This window comes from Phyllobates terribilis, unplaced genomic scaffold (assembly GCF_046119375.1).
Source record: "Phyllobates terribilis strain yellow unplaced genomic scaffold, ASM4611937v1 Scaffold_2__4_contigs__length_985480577, whole genome shotgun sequence".
In the NCBI taxonomy this organism is placed as follows: domain Eukaryota; kingdom Metazoa; phylum Chordata; class Amphibia; order Anura; family Dendrobatidae; genus Phyllobates; species Phyllobates terribilis.
Genome location: NW_027362762.1, coordinates 856081318 through 856103406, shown reverse-complemented (window position 1 = coordinate 856103406; position 22089 = coordinate 856081318). Strand labels below are relative to the sequence as shown.

General features: G+C 45.6%; 1 protein-coding gene across 2 annotated transcripts in view; it reads left to right on the top strand.

Annotated features, from left to right (window-relative positions):
• Positions 1-22089, top strand: part of CORO6 (coronin 6) — a 152997-nt gene that overhangs the window by 119447 nt on the left and 11461 nt on the right. For both annotated transcript variants that reach the window (XM_073667964.1, XM_073667963.1), the window contains exons 7-9: positions 4368-4472; positions 16120-16265; positions 20384-20441. In XM_073667964.1, coding sequence (XP_073524065.1) covers positions 4368-4472; positions 16120-16265; positions 20384-20441 — 309 coding nt within the window. The remainder of the gene's footprint in view (positions 1-4367; positions 4473-16119; positions 16266-20383; positions 20442-22089) is intronic.

Sequence of the window (22089 nt, the reverse complement as noted above, 5' to 3'; positions counted from 1 at the left end):
CGGTTAAAGGATATGGGAATTGCAAAAAAGAAGGCTAGGAGGAGACTTAATAGCTGTCTACAAATATCTGAAGGGTTGTCACAGTGTAGAGGGATCATCCTTATTCTCATTTGTACATGGAAACACGAGAAGCAATGGAATGAAACTGAAAGGGAGAAGATACAGGTTAGACATTAGAAAAAACCTTTTGACAGTGAGGGAGATCAATGAGTGGAACAGGCTGCCACTAGAGGTGGTGAGTTCTTCTTCAATGGAAGTGTCCAAACAGAGGCTGGACATTGTAACATGCTAGAGGCGATTTAGGACAGTATGGCCGTGACATAGATGGAAACAGTCCATATAAAGGAAACGTAGGGCTTTTATTTCCAGCCAAAAAAGACTTGCCCGGCTAGATGCTAAGTAATACACAATACCTCTGACTCACGCTACCAGGGATGTGTTCAGGGCCTGGCTCTCCAGCAACTCAGCATTTAGCCCATTTAACCGCTGTGGATATCCTTCTCAGAAATATACCATATAGTCCAGAGGCTGTGTCTCTCTGAAGCTTTTCCTTCAGCCTTTTCTGTGTCTCTAATGAGACAGCCTGTCTCAGCTGAGCTGGCTAAGCCTCCGGTACTACCTGTACTGGAGCGGGAGTGGAAGTGATGAGTCCCACTGCCAAATCCTACTCATCACTCCATTAAAAACTGGCCAGGAACTACCATAAGTAAAACGGCTCAGCACCTACAGTGGTGGCCAAAAGTATTGGCACCCCTGCAATTCTGTCAGATAATACTCAGTTTCTTCCTGAAAATGATTGCAATCACAAATTCTTTGGTATTATTATCTTCATTTAATTTACTTGCAAGGAAAAAACACAAAAGGTTGCACAACCTTTAGCCAAAATAACTGCGAACAACCGCTTCCGGTAACCATCAATGAGTTTCTTACAATGCTCTGCTGGAATTGTAGACCATTCTTCTTTGGCAAACTGCTCCAGGTCCCTGATATTTGAAGGGTGCCTTCTCCAAACTGCCATTTTGAGATCTCTCCACAGGTGTTCTATGGGATTCAGGTCTGGACTCATTGCTGGCCACCTTAGAAGTCTCCAGTGCTTTCTCTCAAACCATTTTGTAGTGCTTTTGGAAGTGTGTTTTGGGTCATTGTCCTGCTGGAAGACCCATGACCTCTGAGGGAGACCCAGCTTTCTCACACTGGGCCCTACATTATGCTGCAAAATTTGTTGGTAGTCTTCAGACTTCATAATGCCATGCACACAGTCAAGCAGTCCAGTGCCAGAGGCAGCAAAGCAACCCAAAAACATCAGGGAACCTCCGCCATGTTTGACTGTAGGGACCGTGTTCTTTTCTTTGAATGCCTCTTTTTTTTTCCTGTACACTCTATGTTGATGCTTTTTCCCAAAAAGCTCTACTTTTGTCTCATCTGACCAGAGAACATTCTTCCAAAATGTTTTAGGCTTTCTCAGGTAAGTTTTGGCAAACTCCAGCCTGGCTTTTTTATGTCTCTGGGTAAGAAGTGGGGTCTTCCTGGGTATCCTACCATACAGTCCCTTTTCATTCAGACGCCAACGGATAGTATGGGTTGACACTGTTGTACCCTTGGACTGCAGGGCAGCTTGAACTTGTTTGGATGTTAGTCGAGGTTCTTTATCCACCATCCGCACAATCTTGCGTTGAAATCTCTAGTCAATTTTTCTTTTCCGTCCACATCTAGGGAGGTTAGCCACAGTGCCATGGGCTTTAAACTTCTTGATGACACTGCGCACGGAAGACACAGGAACATTCAGGTCTTTGGAGATAGACTTGTAGCCTTGAGATTGCTCATGCTTCCTCACAATTTGGTTTCTCAAGTCCTCAGACAGTTCTTTGGTCTTCTTTCTTTTCTCCATGCTCAATGTGGTACACACAAGGACACAGGACAGAGGTTGAGTAAACTTTAATCCATTTTAACTGGCTGCAAGTGTGATTTATTTATTGCCAACACCTGTTAGGTGCCACAGGTAAGTTACAGGTGCTGTTAATTGCACGAATTAGAGAATCATCACATGATTTTTCAAACAGTGCCAATACTTTTGTCCACCCCCTTTTTTAGGTTTGGTGTGGAATTTTATCCAATTTGGCGTTAGGACAATTCTTTTTATGGTTTTTCATTGAAGACAAATTAAATGAAGATAATAATACCAAAGAATTTGTGATTGCAATCATTTTCAGGAAGAAACTGAGTATTATCTGACAGAATTGCAGGGGTGCCAATACTTTTGGCCACCACTGTATGCTGCTGCACCAACAAGTACTACCCACTTTACATCTCCCAGAAAGTTAAGCTGGGCGAGATATTAAAACACTCCGTCCAGTATCCTCCCCGTTGGCCGCCTACAGCAGACATCTGTCTGAGATGGTTTAGTGACTCCTGCACTGAGCAGGGGGTTGGAGCAGATGACCCTGGAGGTCCCTTCCATCTCTAACATTCTATGATTCTATGATCTCCAGACAGCCCTATTAGCAGAATTGTATTGTTATCTGAACCGCCACTGATTCTCCATCCTTCTATCCCTCCCCTTTTGCCAAGAGTAGACATTCACGGTCTATAATAATCTAAAACTGCCATATATTTCTATACTTTAAATGTAAATACTTTTTAAATGTCTATGACTCCAAATCAAAGAAAAGCAGTGTGTCACTTATTGGGCGTCTGGCTGTAGTTTTTATATAATCACTGTTTTGCTTGTTGCAGCTCTGCTAGTTTTCTCAATGATGTGTGTCAAATCCCCCCCCCCCCCCCCCCTTCAATGAATAATCGACAGCTTTCTGCTTACACTGTGCATAGGTAGAAAGCTGCCAGTCAATGGTGCGGGTGGGTATAGCCAGAGCTCATGAATTTTTTGGATGATATTGCAGAAGCTTATCACTGAGAAGACTAGCAGAGCTGCAGCAGATAAGACAGTGATTTATGAAAGCTACAGCAAGAAGCCCAGTAAGAGACACAGGTGCTAATATTAGGGTCTCTGCCCCTATTTTATGCTTCTCTCAGATGGGACGGCAAAAAGTTGGCGACAGTTTCTCTTTAACCCATGTTCTCTCATATAAATTACCAAATGCAGAAGTAAATACTTGGAAGACCACCAAAGGTGCCGGAGTTGAAGCTAATAGCACCCATCCTAGATAATTATAGTATTTACTTCTAAGGGAGAAAGGCCTTTGATATTGTAAAATGATCTTATGCTAACAGTAGATAATAGCAGTGCAGATTCTGCCTTTAGAATGCAGTGTGTCAGCATGGTGTCTGTGGATATCTTAGGTCATGCAGCAATGCATGATGGGTATGTCAAAGTTAACCCATAACAGTAGAATAATATATTCAAAGCGTGTGTACAAATTTGTAAACGTTTATGTGTGTACAGTATATATATTCTTTATAAAACTAACTAAACACTAATGACCTGTAAAGTTAGATTGATGACCTTTTGAGTCACAAAGTACGGTAATCATGTTAAATAATGAATGTTACGCTGTTATAAAGAATAGATTTTGTTTATTAATTATATATATACACAGTATATTCACAATGTATTGATGACGCATACTACAAGTATCACCACTTTTGTTGAAGCAGGACGGAGACAGAGAGGACCACTCAGATGTAGTAACTGTGCTCCTTTTTGTAAGACAGAATTTACGGCGATGGCACATCTCAGACAAGTTATGTGATCAAAAACATTTGTGCGACCAACTTGTCTGTGACTTGCTGTAATGCGGCTAATTTAAAAGCCCAAGACAAGTCTCAGATATGTCATATGCCAGTCAAGGTCGCCGCTTACATTGAAGTCTATGAGGGCAGAGTTGTGTGTGATTTACGACTTGTGATCCAAAATATAACAGGTCTGTATTTATTTTGGCGAATATCGCAGGGTACAGCACATCCCCATTGTCAATCATTAGATGTGACATTGCAATCCTCATGTTGCATCACACATCACAGGTGGAAGATTACTAACACACCAGCCCGTCCTGAATGACATCTAACATTGCTGGGTGACAACCCCTCCGTATAATGCAAGGGATACTTTTAGTGGGTGTCAGTCAGCATCTATTTACCAGTTGTCTCCTAACCAAGCAGCGGTCATCTCTAAATATATAATTGATGTAACTCTGGGATTTGCCGCCCTGTCATCCTAATAATATGCTATGACTGATAAAATCTAATTTCATCTCTCCTGCACTGATCTACATTTTTGTGCATTATTTTTTTTTCTTAGGAAGTATATATTATTTTTAATATTTATATGTGACACTAGAAAAACAACTAAATAAAACAATATTTGAATGCCTCCACTGCATTTGTATTGACACAACCCGCTTTCTGTCTAGAGTAACTTCGATGAACCTATTGCATTACAAGAAATGGACACTAGCAATGGAGTATTGCTTCCTTTCTATGACCCGGACTCCAGTATAGTCTACCTCTGTGGCAAGGTAAATATGTATGCTTCTTATAATGTATAGAAATCTAGTCTTTTTAAGGCAAGTGTGAGGACCACACCCAGTTGGCCAAATAGACTAGTTTTATATACAGGGAAGAGGGGGCCATATCTCTGGAATGGATAGGTGCAGGAAAAAACAACAAGTATAAAAATTACTTATACTAGTCAGGGCTATCAGTAACCAACCCCACACCCCACCTATTGTGCATCCATTACCTAATTCAGAGCAATAGTGTGGCAAATGCAAGTAATATATAATAAAGTAAAAAAAAACTGAATAGGCACTGTAGGAAGTGCCCCTGACGCGCGTTTCACGTTAGCTTCGTCCAAGGGGTCGACCTCTTTAAAGGCTGTTGACACTTTTGAAGGGAAATTTTTTACATACATGCATATATTTTTGGCTGAAAATCATTTTTATTCAGCCTAAACATTCAGACTAGGTTAAGAGAGGGTCTGGAAAGAGAGAAGAGAGAGGGTCTGGAAACCTGAGGTAGTATCAGACAAATCTTCAGACTAGAATTAAGCAAAAAGATGGGTGTCATGATGTCTGACTAGCCCTCAAGCAATGTCATTATGTTGCGGGGACCTTGTAATCACAAGAGGCTTCCAGGATGCCCACATTTAAGAACCAGTCAAGAAAGTGTGCACTTTCCTGGTCCAGTTGCCACAGAAAAATGACGTGGACGTTGGATGATGGTCACGCAAATGTTTTTACCTAACTCTCCTTTCGACCCATCTAACACAGAACGGTGTTCTGCAGGCTATGTACTGTAATGCTTGAGAATCACGTTTCAAGGATAAGGATTGGACATTGAGTTACACCTATAGGGAGCATGAGAGAGCCATTTTTCTTATTTCTGTAGGCTTGCTGTTTACAATTGAAATTCCAATCTTGGTATCAGAGTTTTGATGCAAAGTCTTCCTGTCATTCAATGTATGAACTTCTTGGGGTAGACATATACTGTACAAATATATTCTTCAGTAATGAAGTTGCAACACCAAGAAGGAAATGTGATGGATTGTGTAAATCAGAGGATGGATACATAGATATGCAAATGGTGAAAAAATGGAGATACATTTTTCAAAACATCTTGATTTATTCAGTATGGAGTATGAGTATAACATCCATACTGCTATAATTGATATTATTAATGGCTGTCTGAAGAATGCTCTGCCACACTGAATGCACTTGGTGCACTGCGCAGCAGCTCCCTTTATGATTGCCAATTAATCATGTTCCGGATGTGCTCGATGGGAGACAAGTCAGGAGACACTGCAGGCCACGGTATCACATATAGACCACTCAGGCTGCTCACAGTAGCATAACCTACATGCGGCCTGTCGTCTTGTTGAATAACCATTTGGGAGAAATGGCTGCCCCGCTGGTTCCATGATTGATCCATTCTGTAGTCACTAGTGTTGCGCGAACGTACTCGGATAAGGCGTTATCCAAGTATGCTCGAGTCCTAACCGAGTATCTTTGGTGTGCTCGCAAAATATGTTTGTGTCACCACGGCTGCCTGATTCGCAGCTGTCAAATTTGACATGCAGGGATTGCCTGACAAACAGACAATCCCTGCATGTGTTGTGGCTGTCTAACAGCCGCAAGACATGCAGCCGCAGCGATACAAACATATTTTCCAAACACGTCGAAAATAGTTGGTTAGGACTCGAGCGTGCTCAGATAACCCCTTACCCGAGTACATTTGCGCAACACGTGTTCATGCTCCGGAGCTGCTGAGCATCAGCGCGGCGAGCAGGAAGACAGGCGCGCATGGCGTGCACGCTCATAAACTGTCATGTGGCCACTGACACTCAACGGCTCCAGAGATGCACACATAGGATATGAAGCTGGGACGTACACCCAGATTCAGTGCGCATGCCCGGAAAGCTGAGTGTCATTACGCAAGCAGGGAATCTACTGGGGGATTGCGGTGACGTAGGGAGGAGCGACTGGAAGGAATGCTAATGGGATGGGTGTGGAGAATATCAAAACACATTTGATTGACCGTGACTGAAAAGTTATAGCTGCCCAGTGCTATAACTGCATCTGAGGTATGTGGGGCAATCATCAAAGTGTAAAAAGTTATTTTTGCACTAAATACAAGGACATTGTTCTTGAGATAAACATGTCAGTGATGCATTGTGCATCACTAGCAAGACACTGGTGGCAGTTTAATAGCAATAAAGGACGTGACCTGTTCCCTTTAAGTTATATGTATAACAATCATAAACTAATATGGCAGTGATGGTGGTGGTTTCTTGGATAGCCAGTCCCTATTAGGGTCATTTAGGCAAAGCCGACGTTGACTGGGGGCGCCGTGTTGAACTTAGGGTGCCAAGCTCCGCGGCAAGGTAGGGTAAGTGAGGGTGAATATGACTCGCCCCTGGGCCATGGGGTACCCGGAATCGGGCTTCTGTACGATGCTGGGGGTAGTAGTGGCAACCCGATCCCGTGGCTCAGGGTGGTCAGACCAAATTGTGGCGGTCTGTTTATCAGTGTTTTGAATGTCCGACTACGCCACCCGTGGATTGCGGTCAGGGATAACCGCCGCTGCAGGGCAGGCCACTGGGGCTGGTGTTGGTGTGCAGCACAGAGGTAGAATAACTCCCACGGGAGGAGTGTAGCCCCAGGGTAGTGTAGGTGGATGTTGGGGGTGATAGCTCCGTCCGCGACGGTCAGAATGCAGAGTCCGCTTAAACAGTTCAGGGTCTTTATTATAACAGATGGTAATGACCTAACAACAGTACCGGCTAGAAGGGGGCCTGGATGTCTGAGAACACTCGGGAAGCCCCTCTGGTCAGGGTGAGGGTGTAGGCCTACCGTGCTCTCTATGCTCTTTCTGACTAATTCCCCCTTTAGTGGTATAATAGCCCACGTCCCTGAGCGTGCCGTGTACTCTCACCCGTATGGCTTGCAACTTGGGCTCCTTTTACCTCTGGCCTCTCTTGGCTTTGCTGGTCCCTTCTGTTGTGGCGGAGCCTCCGGGCTTTTTAGGTCAGAGGACATGAAATCCCTCGCGGATTGGTTCTCTGCTGCTGGACTTAGAGTCTTTACAGCCTCGGACCCCAATGTCCGGTAGATTATTCTCCCTTTCTGCCAGGACAGGCTCTCGGCGCCGTACGTCCCTGGCTCGTGGCTTCTCCACTGCCTCACGACCTCCTCAGCTACAGCTGAACTGTCCCTCCTTCTCTGGGACTAGTCTCACTCCTGAGCTAGGTCGTCCAGTTCTCGCTAACCCTGCCCCCAGTCCCAGCTTTTATAGGGGCAGCCAGCTCCCCCTACTGGCCTGGGACAGGAGGTGCTGTATGCTAATTGTCCCTAACCAGGGAACCTCCCTCCTGCTCTCAGACACAGCCTTTATTATTTGTGGCATCCAGGCCTGGGGTGACACATTCCCCCCTAGTAAAAGTTTAGTACTCCGGGACTAAGCCTTTTTGGCCAAAAACAAACAGGGTAACAAATGCACGACCATAAACACAACATTAATACATGGCAACAAACAAAACACAATTGAGTTCTTTAGGTCACAGTGTGGTCTGTGACCGGGTGTCCATATCACCAACAAAAGAAGAGGGTCACAGTATGATCTGTGACCGGGTGTCCCATTTCACCAACACAAGGGGAGCCTTAACCAGGTGGGGGTCTGTCCTTGCCCAGAGTCCTTGACAGTCTTTATTCATTCCTTTGGTTAAGCTTCAAAAGGAGGCACTTTGTGCAATTATTTACAAGAAAGTCCCGGTTACTCAAAGTTCATAACCTGTTAGTCCATTGTTTAACTGAAAGAAACTGAAACACATAATTACTGGTCATGCAATTAACTGTTTAAACATTTGACAATTATTTACAAGGGTTATTTACAGTTCTTAATACACCCTATATTTTCCAGCGAGCGAGTATCTGCCCCCTAGTGCTCTGGGTTGACCTGCGTAACCCACTGTCTCGTGGTGGTCTAACCTGGCTTTCTCCACTAGCATTTAGGGTACAGCTACTAGCTGGGTATACAGGCAGTGCAGGCAGCTGTCTGCGGGTCCTTTGGCTTACCGCAGGCATGGCAGGCTCACTGTCAGCAGAGGGTTGACTCTCCTGGGCAACTGGCATGGGTTCTTCTGCCTCCGGGGCTGCTTGTTCCTCTGATTCTTCCTGCTCTCCTGTTGGTTCCTGCTGGGTTGGTTGAAGGAAGTGTAGGACGGGTACCACTATTGCGTTGTTTATCTGAGTCCAGGACCGGGGAAACTCTCCAAGAACTGTGCTGATCATTTCTTCCTTGTCCTCTGCGGGTTCAAGGTCATCTTGATTTTCTCCTGCACTATGTAGTTGCTCGGGGCACCGTTTTAGGTGGTCTCTGGAGACGGTGCTAGTGGTTTCTCCTCCATCCTTGGTAATTACACATACCTTCGAGTTGTCGTGGTTGGACGGCAGTACTGTGTACGGGTCTCTCTCCCACTGGTCATCTAGCTTGTGAAGCTTTCTGTTCCGCTTCAGGACCTGCTCGCCAGGTTCCAGAGGACAAGCAGGGGCGTGTTGGTTGAAGAGCCTCTCTTGCTTGAGCCAGGCTCCTCTCCACGCTCCCCTGTACCTTTTTGTACTGTAGCCGCCGTTCCGTATCCCAGTCCGCATCTGGGGAGGTGTCCTCGGGTGTCAGGACTCCCATCTCCAGGTCTATTTGCAGCTTACCTGGTCTTGCTCGCATCAGGTAAGCCGGGGTGCAATTTGTAGCATTCACCAGGATATGGTTGTATAAGTCTATCAGGTCTGGCAGCTTCTCCGGCCACAGGCTGCGTTCTTCCAGGGGCAACGTCTTGAGGAGATCAATGACGATATTATTCATTTTCTCACACAGCCTGTTGGTTTGCGGGTGGTAAGGCGTTGTCCGAATCTACTTACAGCCGTAGAGGTTGCAGAACTCCTGGAAGATTTCCGCCTCGAACGCTGAACCTTGATCTGTCAAGACCTGTTCCGGATACCCGTGTGGACGGCAGAAGTGTTGTTGGAAGGCTCTGGCCGCTGTTTGGGCTGTCAAGTCTTTAACGGGAACCATCACCAGGAACCGGGAATAGTGATCCACTATTGTCAGGGCATAGACGTAGCCCGACCGACTTGGAGCCAATTTTACATGGTCCAGGGCTACCAGCTCAAGAGGCTGCCTGGTGACGATGGGCCTCAAGGGTGTCTTGTATGGTCCTTCCTTCTGAGGTTAAATGGGCCGCAGTCCTTGCACCACTTCTCTATGGCCCCTCTCATACCGATCCAGAAGAACCGCTCTCTCAGTAGGAACTCCAGTTTCTTCCACCCGAAGTGTCCCGCTCTGTCATGGTAGGCCTCCAGGACCATTGCTGCATCTCGTCTTGGGACCACTACTTGCCAGGTCAGCTCGTGCGTCCGGTGGCTGACAAGTCTTCTGCACAGCTTACCTTCGTAGAGGAATAGCCTGCTTTTCTCCTTCCATAACTGCTTGGCTTCCTCTGGAGTGTCCGGGCCAGGGCTAGCGTCTGCCTGGGTTAACATGTCTTTTACCAGGCGAATTGCAGGGTCACTATCTTGCGTTTCAGCCCAGCCGTGGTGGGGTAAGGGGTTGAACATGACGGTGGTTAGGTCTTTGTCTCTTACCCGGTGAGAATATTGAGTGGCCCCATACCAGTGGAACGCAGGGAGCTCTACTTCCTCCAGCTCTTCTGAGTCTTCTTCTCCTTCGGGTAGGTGGGGCATTCTTGATAGGGCGTCTGCATTGGCGTTGGTTCTTCCCGCCCGGTATTTGATTGTGAAGTCATAATTTGATAGCCGGGCCATCCACCGCTGTTCTAGGGCACCTAGTCTTGCATTGTCCAGGTGTGTCAGCGGGTTGTTGTCCGTGTACACAGTGAACTTTGCGGAGGCCAGGTAATGTTTAAACCGTTCTGTGACGGCCCACACCACTGCCAAGAATTATAGCTTGAAGGAGCTGTAATTCTCCGGGTTTCTTTCAGTGGGCCTCAGCTTCCGGCTGGCATACGCTATCACTCGTTCCCTGCCCTGTTGATTTTGGGACAGTACGGCTCCTAACCCCACATTACTGGCGTCGGTGTGGAGGATAAAAGGCTGGCCATAATCAGGGTAGGCCAGAATTTCATCCCCCGTGAGGGCCATGTTCAGCTGGCGGAAGGAATCCCCTTCCAACTTGTCCCACTTGAAGGGTGGCTTATGACTTCTGGATTTAGACTGACCTATTAGGAGGTCCTGCATTGGAGCTGCCATCTTAGTGAACCCGGGAATGAACCTTCGGTAGTAGCCTACCAACCCGAGGAATTGCCTCACTTCTTTGATGTTAGAGGTGCTTGGCCAGCTCTTGATGGCTGTAACCTTGTCGGGGTCGGGGGCTACTCCCTCTGCACTCACCACGTGTCCTAGGTACTATACCTTCGGTTTCAACAGGTGACACTTTGAGGGCTTCACTTTCAGGCCATAGCCTGCCAGGGCTTCGAAAACCTCTGCCAGGTGTTTTAGATGGTCCTCGTAGGTCTTCGAATATACAATCACGTCGTCTAAGTAAAGTAGGACCGCCTCAAAGTTTCGGTGCCCAAGGCAGCATTCCATCAGCCTCTGGAAGGTCCCGGGTGCGTTGCAGAGCCCGAAGGGCATACAGTTGAATTCACTTAATCCCATTGGGGTGGTGAAGGCGGTCTTCTCCTTGTCAGCCTAAGCCACAGGAACCTGCCAGTACCCGCTAGTAATGTCAAAAGTAGAGAAGAAATTAGCTGATTTTAGTGCGGCCAAAGACTCCTCTATTCTAGGCAACGGGTATGCGTCTTTATGGGTGATACGATTGACTTGTCTATAGTCCACGCACATTCTCATAGTACCGTCTTTCTTTTTTACCAGAACCAAGGGGGCTGCCCAGGGGCTACAGCTGTCTCTAATGACCCCGGCTTCTTTTATTTCTCTCAGCATGCCCTTTGCGTTCTGATAGTGTGCGGGGGGTACAGGTCTGTATCTCTCTTTTATTGGTGGGTGGCTCCCCGTGGGGATGTGGTGTTCTACCCCTTTCACTCTGCCGAAGTCTAGCGGGTGCTTACTAAAGATTCTCTCGTACTCCTGAACCACCCGGTAGACTCCTTGTTTTTGGTGCAAGGGAGTGGAGTCAGCACCCACGTGGAGTTTCTGGCACCAGTCCTCCTTGGGTTTCTGGGAGCCATTACCCTCTGCTGGAGATGGAGGCAAGGGTTCCACGGCCCTGACAGCATTGTGTTCAACAGTATACAATTTGGCTAGTGTAGCTTACCGGGGCAAGTGTACTTCCCTTTCCCCAATGTTTAAGATCCGGACGGGCACCCTTACATGGCGGACATCAATCACCCCCCGGGCTGTCAAAATGGTGGGCCTGCTGTCTGAGTACACGGGTTCTACCATGGCTTGGTAGTCTCTCCCTCTTAACCCGATTGCAGTCCGACACCATCATTTCACTTTTGGGGGGCATGGCAATGGGGAACGGGTCGCTCATCCTCACGCTACCGATCTCGCCACCAGACAGTTCTACCTGTTGCCGTCTCATCAGGGCTCTTATCTCTTTCTGGATGACCCTCTGTTGGCTGGAGCTCGCATTCATCGCCACCTGCTGCAAAATTACAATTACTTCTGAAATACAATTTTCAATCACGTTAGTACCCAAGATTATTTTAGGGTGACTTTCTCGATGGTCAATGTCCACAATGATCACTCCCTGTGCCGGCAGTTCAACTTTACCAATCTTAATGGTCATCTCTCTGAACCCCACCTGCGGCACGGGCTGGCCATTGCTGGCGATGATGCTCAAGTCATTGTCTGGATAGCGGGTTATGTCGGTGTCACTCCAATACTGCTTAAAAAGTACATAGGGGATGGTAGTTACTTGTGACCCGGTATCCAGCAGTGCACTCATGGGGATACCGTCCAGCACTACGGGTAAAACTGGGCATCCCCCCTCGTACTTATCATTCCAATTAGACGGGCCTGATGACCTTATGCCTGGGGGTTGGCCCACTGCCCCAGGTCGGACCCGTTTAAAGTACAGTACCTGGCTACGTGTCCCAGCTGGCTGCAACGGCGGCAAATCGGCTGTCCATCCTCAGTGTAACGGTCGGTGGGCCTCCCTCTGAACGACGGGATCCTCCTCTGTCGACGGGACATCCTCCAGACTGGAAGCCAGCTTGATTGGTCCTGACAGGTCCATCTGTAACGACTGTACGGTCCTGGTCAATGCAGCAACACTCTTTGTTAGTTCTTGGACCTGATGGTGCAGGTTTGCAGGCGGGGATGGGTTTAGGGCCTGCAGGGCGCCGGGAAGCTACAGCGCCACCCGGTGCAGGTTCTCGGAGCACCCGGATGGCCCCATCTTTGAACTGTGCAAAAGTCAAATCGGGGTTCTGTAGGGCCATGAGGCGCAGCTGAGTTCTGTGGGCGCTGGACAGCAGACCTTCTATAAACTGGTCAGTCAATAGTTTATCTGTATCCTGCACGCTGCCAGGGTCAGCTTGCTTAATTGACCCCAAGGCTTCCTGTAAATTTAGGGCATAATCTCTGATGCTATCTTGAGCTCGCTGCTTACATCCATAGAACCGCATTTTGATTTCTGCTGAGGTACGGGTATCAAAGGTGTCCCGTAGACGGGTCAGAACCCCCCTTACAGTCCTTTTCTCCTCAGCTGTCCAAGACTTTACCTCCCGCTGGTGCCGCACCAGTTAACTGCCCTATCAGTATGCTTACTTTCTGTTCTTCTGTCAGGGGATAAACTTTGAACAGGCTATACAGCCTTTCTTTAAAGTCGCCCAAGGTATGCAACTCGCCGGCATACTGTGGCAGCCAGGCCGCTCCGGGGATATAGGGCATGGAAAACAGCATCACAGCTGCAGTGGCTACTCTGGTGGTAGAGGGTCCCTCCGCGTCCGACATTTTCCTCCCCCCTAGTTAACCGTGGCCTACCTTCCGGCAATCCTCTTCTGTAGGCTGCGGCTCCTCTCGCGATGCTCTGGGCGAGGACCTTGCGTCGCTCGGTGATGACGTTGGCGTCCGCTGGATCTCCTTCCAGGAGCTTGCGCAGCGTCTCAGCGTAGGGCGGGGCTTCAGGTCTCGCGCGTTTTTGACGTCCACGCCCCTCTTCTTCCCGCGCGGCGTCCCGAAGATGGCGCCCGATGGTGGGAAACGGCTCCGATTGGCGGGAAATGGCCCCGAATGGCGGGAAACTTCACTCAGGTATTGTATAGAGTCTTTTTCAGGCACACAATACCCGTTTGTGGCGGGTTGGTCACAATCCTGCCGACTACGCCAAAGCTGACTCGCCCCTGGGCCGTGGGGTACCCGGAACCGGGCTTCTGTACGATGCTGGGGGTAGTAGTGGCAACCCGATCCCGTGGCTCAGGGTGGTCAGACCAAATTGTGGCAGTCTATTTATCAGTGTTTTGAATGTCTGACTACACCACCCGTAGATTGCGGTCAGGGATAACCGCCGCTGCAGGGCAGGCCACTGGGGCTGGTGTTGGTGTGCAGCACAGAGGTAGAATAACTCCCCACGGGAGGAGTGTAGCCCCAGGGTAGTGTAGGTGGATGTTGGGGGTGATAGTTCCGTCCGCGACGGTCAGAATGCAGAGTCCGCTTAAACAGTTCAGGGTCTTTATTATAACAGATGGTAATGACCCAACAACAGTACCGGCTAGAAGGGGGCCTGGACGTCTGAGAACACTCGGGAAGCCCCTCTGGTCAGGGTGAGGGTGTAGGCCTACCGTGCTCTCTATGCTCTTTCTGACTAATTCCCCCTTTAGTGGTATAATAGCCCACGTCCCTGAGCGTGCCGTGTACTCTCACCCGTATGGCTTGCAACTTGGGCTCCTTTTACCTCTGGCCTCTCTTGGCTTTGCTGGTCCCTTCTGTTGTGGCGGATCCTCCGGGCTTTTTAGGCCAAAGGACATGAAATCCCTCGCGGATTGGTTCTCTGCTGCTGGACTTAGAGTCTTTACAGCCTCGGACCCCAATGTCCGGTAAATTATTCTCCCTTTCTGCCAGGACAGGCTCTCGGCACCGTACGTCCCTGGCTCGTGGCTTCTCCACTGCCTCACGACCTCCTCAGCTACAGCTTTACTGTCCCTCCTTCTCTGGGACTAGTCTCACTCCTGAGCTAGGTCGTTCAGTTCTCTCTAACCCTGCTCCCAGTTCCAGCTTTTATAGGGGTAGCCAGCTCCCCCAACTGGCCTGGGACAGGAGGTGCTGTATGCTAATTGTCCCTAACCAGGGAACCTCCCTCCTACTCTCAGACACTGCCTTTATTATTTGTGGCATCCAGGCCTGGGGTGACACAAATACACTGCCCCACACCTTCTAGATCGCTTTCTTCCCTATCGCTGTATATTATTAACATTGAGATTTGCTGGTGACCCTACAAAGTGTTATGTTGTTATATGTGCATCTTCAGCCTTGTTATATGGGCATTTTCAACCGTATGAATAAAAGTTATATTTTGAGATAGGAGATGGCAGCTGCTACGGATAGAATTCTATGTCCTCCCCCTCCTATCTACACAAAATCTTATCAGTAGTAGCTGCCATAAAAGTTATATTTTAGGAGCTCTTTCTGTTTTTTGGTTATAATCTCTAATAGACTCCATCTGTATATAAATTATTTTGGTTGCATCTCCTATCTCAGTAATGGTAAAGTCTGTCTTCACTAAATACAGATTTGACCCCAAAATTGAGAATTTTGATAATGACTGATCAATTTTGCCAGAAAAAGAAGCAGATTTCTCTGATAAGATATATTACAAAGTTGCTCATTTTCATGTGTACTTTTGATTTATGAAATAAAAATTGAAACGACGGTTACTCTTTAAGGCATCAAGAAGGCATTTGCATGACATTGGATACCAGCCATATGCCCAGATACAGGTGCAGAGCAATGTAGACTGGAATTGAGGTCTAGGGTTAGGGAGAAGCCCACACAAGGGAACGTCACACTGGCCCTACTCCAAGGATTCTGGTATAGGGTGGCATATTGTACACTAGCTAGACCTCTGTGGTACACCAACAGCTCGGGGTGACATCGATCTTGTCGTGGGACCAATGGTATGGCCATATCTCCAAAATGTTCCAAGAACCATTTCTCAACACGACAATGCTCGGCCACATATTGTTTGTGTTACTGTGAGCAGCCTGGCTGGCCTAAACATGCTACCGTGGCCTGCAGAGTCTCTAGATCTGTCTCCCATTGAGCACACCTGAGACTTCATTGGTCGGCAATTGCAAATGAAGCTGCCAGCATCGGATCTTGATGATTTGCCCAAGTGCATTCAGTGTGGCAGAACATTGCTCAGATAACCTCACTGATACCAGCCAAGGCTGTAAGTACAGGGATTTCTGCATGTGGCGCTAAATATGGCAAACTGAATAAATCGAGATATTTTGAATTTTAGTTTCCATTTTCTCATCATTTGCATATTATTAACATATCTATCCATCGTGTTATTTCCATAATTCAACTACTTTTCCTATTTGGTGTAGCAATTTCAATGTTGAGGAGTGTAGCTTTGGCATTTACTCACAAAAAATACCTAAAGCTGCTCAGTAATTTCTGCACAATATTAAATACTAATATTTTGATGCAATACAAAAATAAACTAGACTTTTGCTTTTTCTTTCAGGGTGACAGTAGTATTCGTTACTTTGAAATTACAGGAGAAGCACCCTTTGTCCATTACTTGAATACCTTCAGCAGCAAGGAACCTCAAAGGGGAATGGGTTTCATGCCCAAGAGAGGCTTGGATGTCAGTAAATGTGAAATAGCAAGGTAAGGCAGGGGCACAGACTTTTAGCATGTAAATTTTGGGAGAGGGGAGGTAAATAAATTAAAAACAGCTTAAAACTTTGTGTTACAATGAAAACGTTGAATCAAATAGTCCTTGATGTCACCACTATTGCTCGCTCCTGCAGATTCATTACATTTGGCTTGCATAAAAATAGGTTCTGTACACTCAAGGTAAGGTTTCAGGTATTGTTTTAATACATAGATGACAATTCTAATAATATAAGTTGAACGTTTTTGGTCATATGACCTTCATTAATCTTCTTTGACCAAAAAGTCACACTACACCATCTGGGTTAAGATGGATGATGGTCCGTGAGAATTTTCATCATGTGTAATTTGGAAGAAACTGGAAGGAAGGGATAGGGAATAAAAATAGAGTAAAAGCAAGAATAAAGCATACGGTTGTCCATTTCAAAATGGTTACTCAGTGTTTCAGAACATACAGTGGGTATGGAAAATATTCAGACCCCTTTAAATTTTTCACTCTTTGTTTCATTGCAGCCATTTGGTAAATACTAAAAAGTTAATTTTTTTTCTCATTAATAAAGTACACTCTGCACCCCATCGTGTCTGAAAACAACAGAAATGTAGAAAGTTTTGCAAATTTATTAAACAAGAAAAACTGAAATATCACATGGTCATAAGTATTCAGACCCTTTGCTCAGTATTGAGTAGAAACCCCCTTTTGAGCTAGTACAGCCATGAGTCTTCTTGGGAATGATGCAACAAGTTTTTCACACCTGGATTTGGGGATCCTCGGCCATTCTTCCTTGCAGATCCTCTCCAGTTCCGTCAGGTTGGATGGTGAACGTTGGTGGACAGCCATTTTCAGGTCTCTCCAGAGATGCTCAATTGGGGTTAGGTCAGGGCTCTGACCCCCATAGCATGATGCTGCCACCACCATCAAATTTCACTGTTGGGATTGTATTGGGCAGGTGATGAGCAGTGCCTGGTTTTCTCCACACATACCGCTTAGAATTATCACCAAAACGTTCTATCTTCGTCTCATCAGACCAGAGAATCTTATTTCTCATAGTCTGGGAGTCCTTCATGTGTTTTTGAGCAAACTCTATGAGGGCTTTCATATGTCTTGCACTGAGGAGAGGCTCCCGTCGGGCCACTCTGCCATAAAGGCCCGACTGCTGGAGGGCTGCAGTGATAGTTGACTTTGTGGAACTTTCTCCCATCTACCTATTGCATCTCTGGAGCTCAGCCACAGTGATCTTAGGGTTCTTCTTTACCTCTCTCACCAAGGCTCTTCGCCCACGATTGCTCAGTTTGGCTGGACGGCCAGGTCTAGGAAGACTTCTGGTGGTCCCAAACTTCTTCCATTTAAGGATTATGGAGACCATTGTGCTCTTAGGAACCTTGAGTAATGCAGAAATTCTTTTGTAACCTTGGCCAGACATTTGCCTTGCCACAATTCTGTCTCTGAGCTTCTTGGGCAGTTCCTTTGAGCTCATGATTCTCATTTGGTCTGACATGCACTGTGAGCTGTGAGGTCTTAGATAAACAGGTGTGTGCCTTTCCAAATCAAGTCCTATCAGTTTAATTAAACACAGCTGGACTCCAATGAAGGAGTAGAACCACCTCAAGGAGGATCACAAGGAAATGGACTGCATGTGACTTAAATATGAGTGTCTGAGCAAAGGGTCTGAATACTTATGACCATGTGATATTTCAGTTTTTCTTTTTTAATAAATTTGCAAACATTTCTACATTTCTGGGGGTTTTTTCAGTCAAGATGGGGTGCAGAGTGTACTTTAATGAGAAAAAAAATTAACTTTTTAGAATGTAACAAATGGCTGCAATGAAACAAAGAGTGAAAAATTTAAAGTGGTCTGAATACTTTCCGTACCCACTGTATTCCAAGTCATGCATATGGATACTACTTAGGATACTGATATCTCAGATTTTGATTTTGGGATATACAATGGCATGTAAAAGTTTGGGCACCCCTGGTCAAAATTACTGTTATTGTGAACAGTTAGGCAAGTTGAAGATGAAATGATCTCTAAAAGGCCTAAAGTTAAATTTAAAAAATATATATTTTCATTTTTTACATTTTAAAAATTACAAAAAGGAAATTGGGCTGATGCAAAAGTTTGGGCACCCTGCATGGTTAGTACCCAGCAGCACCCCCTTTTGAAAGTATCACAGCTTGTAAACACTTTTTGTAGCCAGACAAGAGTCTTTCAATTCTGGTTTGATGGATTTTCATCCATTCTTCCTTGGAAAATTCTTCCAGTTCTGTGAGATTCCTGGGTCGTCTTGCATGCATTGCTATTTTGAGGTCTTGCCACAGATTTTCAATGATGTTCAGATAACGGGACTGTGAGGGCCATTGTAAAACCTTCAGCTTGCACCTTTTGAGGTAGTCTATTGTGGATTTCGACGTGTGTTTCAGATCATTATCCTTTTGTAGAAGCCATCCTCTTTTCAACTTCAACTTTTTTTTACAGATGGTGTTATCTTTCAATCAAGAATTTGTAGAAATGTAATTAAATCAATACTTCCCTATACCCGTGAAATGTTCCTCGTGCCATTGCCTGCAACACAACCCCAATGCATGATTGATCCACCCCCATGCTTAATGGTTGGCGAGATGTTCTTTTCCTGAAATCCAGTGCCCTTTTTTCTCCACAACACACCTTTGGTCATTGTGGCCAAAGAGTTCTATTTTAACCTCATCAGTCCACAGGACTTGTTTCCAAAATGTATCAAGCTTGTTTAGATGTTTTTTTACATACTTCTGACACTGAATTTTATGGTGAAGACGCAGGAGAGGTTTTCTTTTGATGACTCTTCCATGAAGGCCATATTTGTGCAGGTGTCTCTGAACAGTAGAACAATGCACCACGACTCCAGAGTCTGCTAATTCTTTCTGAAGGTCTTTTGCAGTCAAGCAGGGGTTATGATTTGCCTATAGAGCAATCCTACGAGCAGTTCTCACTAAACTTGTGCTTGGTCTTCCAGACCTTATCTTGACCTCCTTTGTTCCTGTTAACTGCCATTTCTTAATTACATTTCAAACTGAGGAAAGGGAAACTTGAAAATGCTTTTCTATCTCCTTATACCCTTGCCCTGCTTTGTGGGCCTCCACCATTTTCATTTTCAGAGGTCTAGGCAGCTCCTTAGAAGAACCCATGGCTGCTGTTTTTTGGCACAAGGTTAGAGGAGGCTGGGTTTTTATAAAGCTGGGAAATTTGCATAACCTGGCCTTCCCTAACCATGATAGTGAACAAGCCATAACCCTAAGAGGCTAATTAAGGTCTGAAACCTTGATCAAAGTTATCTGAGCACACAAATCTCCAAAGGTGCCCAAACTTTTGTATCCACCCATTTTCCTTTTTGTAATTTTTAAAATGTAAAAGATGAAAATATATTATTTCTTTTTTGCCTAAAATACAAAGTATATGTGTTATCTTTAACTTTAGAGATCATTTCATCTTCAGTTTTAACTGTACACAATAACAGTAACCTGGGTGCCCAAACTTTTACATGCCACTGTAAGTTACTGGTCTCTATGATGTCGAACTTGTGATGCACCATTGTGCATCATTATATTGGACTTATGATGTATTCCATTTTTGGTGCAATCTAAAGTTGCAGAAACTATTAGTTAAATGATTGCTTTTCTTTGGAGGTGATAGCTGTCTGATTGAATTGTTTTGACAAACGTTTCTAAACTAAAGGTGCTTTAACACTGTGTGATTCAGTGTTACATGTCCACTAGCAGTAAACATTTTCACAGGCCGACACGGCTTCACATGTGCAATCAACGATTTCTAGTAGATCATTCATTGTTCAAAGACTGCCACTGTTCTTGCCAGAGTGAGTCCTGTTTATACAGGACAATATGCTTTCGAGAATAATGATCTTTGTGCAACTCAAAAGATCATTTCATTCATCGAACGAACATTTAGCTTTTTTGGTGGGTGAACGGCAGCCTGTTTAGACCATACGAATACCGTGAAATGAGCATTCTCAGGATCACTTGTTCACAATAATCGTGTAGTGTAAATGGACCGTAAGTTTTCCAAAATATACTCTATTACTTTTACATAAAGTATTTCAATCAACATATCTCTTTTTTATAGGTTTTACAAACTGCACGAGAGGAAATGTGAACCCATTGTTATGACAGTTCCAAGAAAGGTGATGCATAGAGTCCTATAACCTGTACTTTTATTCACATGCCCATCATAATTTAATTCCATCTATTGATATGGCTGATATTTATTTTTTTTATTTTACTCACTTATATACCGTTAATTGTGCAGCGCTTTACAGACAATATATCCACTGTCCCCATTGGGGCTCACAATCTACATTCCCTATCAGTATGTCTTTTGGAGTGTGGGAGGAAACCGGAGAACCTGAAGGAAACCCACACAAACACGGGGAGAACATACAAACTCCTTGCAGATATTGTCCTTCGTGAGATTTGAACCCATGACCCCAGCGCTGTAAGGCTACAGTATTAACCAATGAGCCACCGTGCTGCCCTACTGATATACAGTGGGGAAAAAAAGTATTCAGTCAGCCACCATTTGTGCAAGTTCTCCCACTTAAAAAGATGGTCTGTAATTGACATCATAGGTAGACCTCAACTATGAGAGAGAAAATGAGAAAACAAATCCTGAAAATCACATTGTCTGATTTGGAAAGAATTTTTTTCAAATTTTGGTGGAAAATAAGTATTTGGGTCAATTACAAAAGTTCATCTCAATACATTGTTATATTTCCTTTGTTGGCAATGACAGAGGTCAAACGTTTTCTGTAAGTCTTCACAAGTTTGGCACACACTGTGGCTGGTATGTTGGCCCATTCCTCCATGCAGATCTCCTCTAGAGCAGTGATGTTTTGGGGCTGTCGCTGGGCAACACAGACGTTCAACTCCCTCCAAAGGTTTTCTATAGGGTTTAGATCTGGAGACTGGCTAGGCCACTCCAGGACCTTGAAATGCTTCTTATGAAGCCACTCCTTCGTTGCCCTGGCAGTGTTCTTGGGATCATTGTCATGCTGAAAGACCCAGCCACGTTTCAACTTCAATGCCTTTGCTGATGGAAGGAGGTTTGCACTCAAAATCTCACGATACATGGCCCCATTCATTCTTTCATGTACACGGATCAGTCGTCCTGGTCCCTTGACAGAAAAACAGCCCCAAAGCATGATGTTGCCACCCCCATACTTCACAGTAAGTATGGTGTTCTTTGGATGCAACTCAGCATTCTTTCTGCTCCAAACACGTCGAGTTGTGTTTCTATCAAACAGTTCTACTTTGGTTTTATCTGACCATATGACATTCTCCCAATACTCTTCTGGATCATCCAAATGCTCTCTAGCAAACTTCAGACGGGCCCGGACATGTAATGGCTTAAGCAGGGGGACACGTCTGGCACTGCAGGATCTGAGTCCCTGGCGGCGTAGTGTGTTACTGATGGTAGTCTGTGTAACGTTGGTCCCAGCTCTCTGCAGGTCATTCACTAAGTTCCCTCGTGTGGTTCTGGGATTTTTGCTCACCGTTCTTGAGATCATTTTTACCCCACAGGGTGAGATCTTGTGTAGAGCCCCAGATCAAGGGAGGTTATCAGTGGTCTTGTATGTCTTACATTTTCTAATTATTGCTCCCACAGTTGATTTCTTCACACCAAGCTGCTTGCCTATTGCAGATTCAGTCTTCCCAGCCTGTTGCAGGGCTACAATTTTGTTTCTGGTGTCCTTCGACAGCTCTTTGGTCTTCACCATAGTGGAGTTTGGAGTGTGACTGTTGCGGACAGGTGTCTTTTATACTGATAACAAG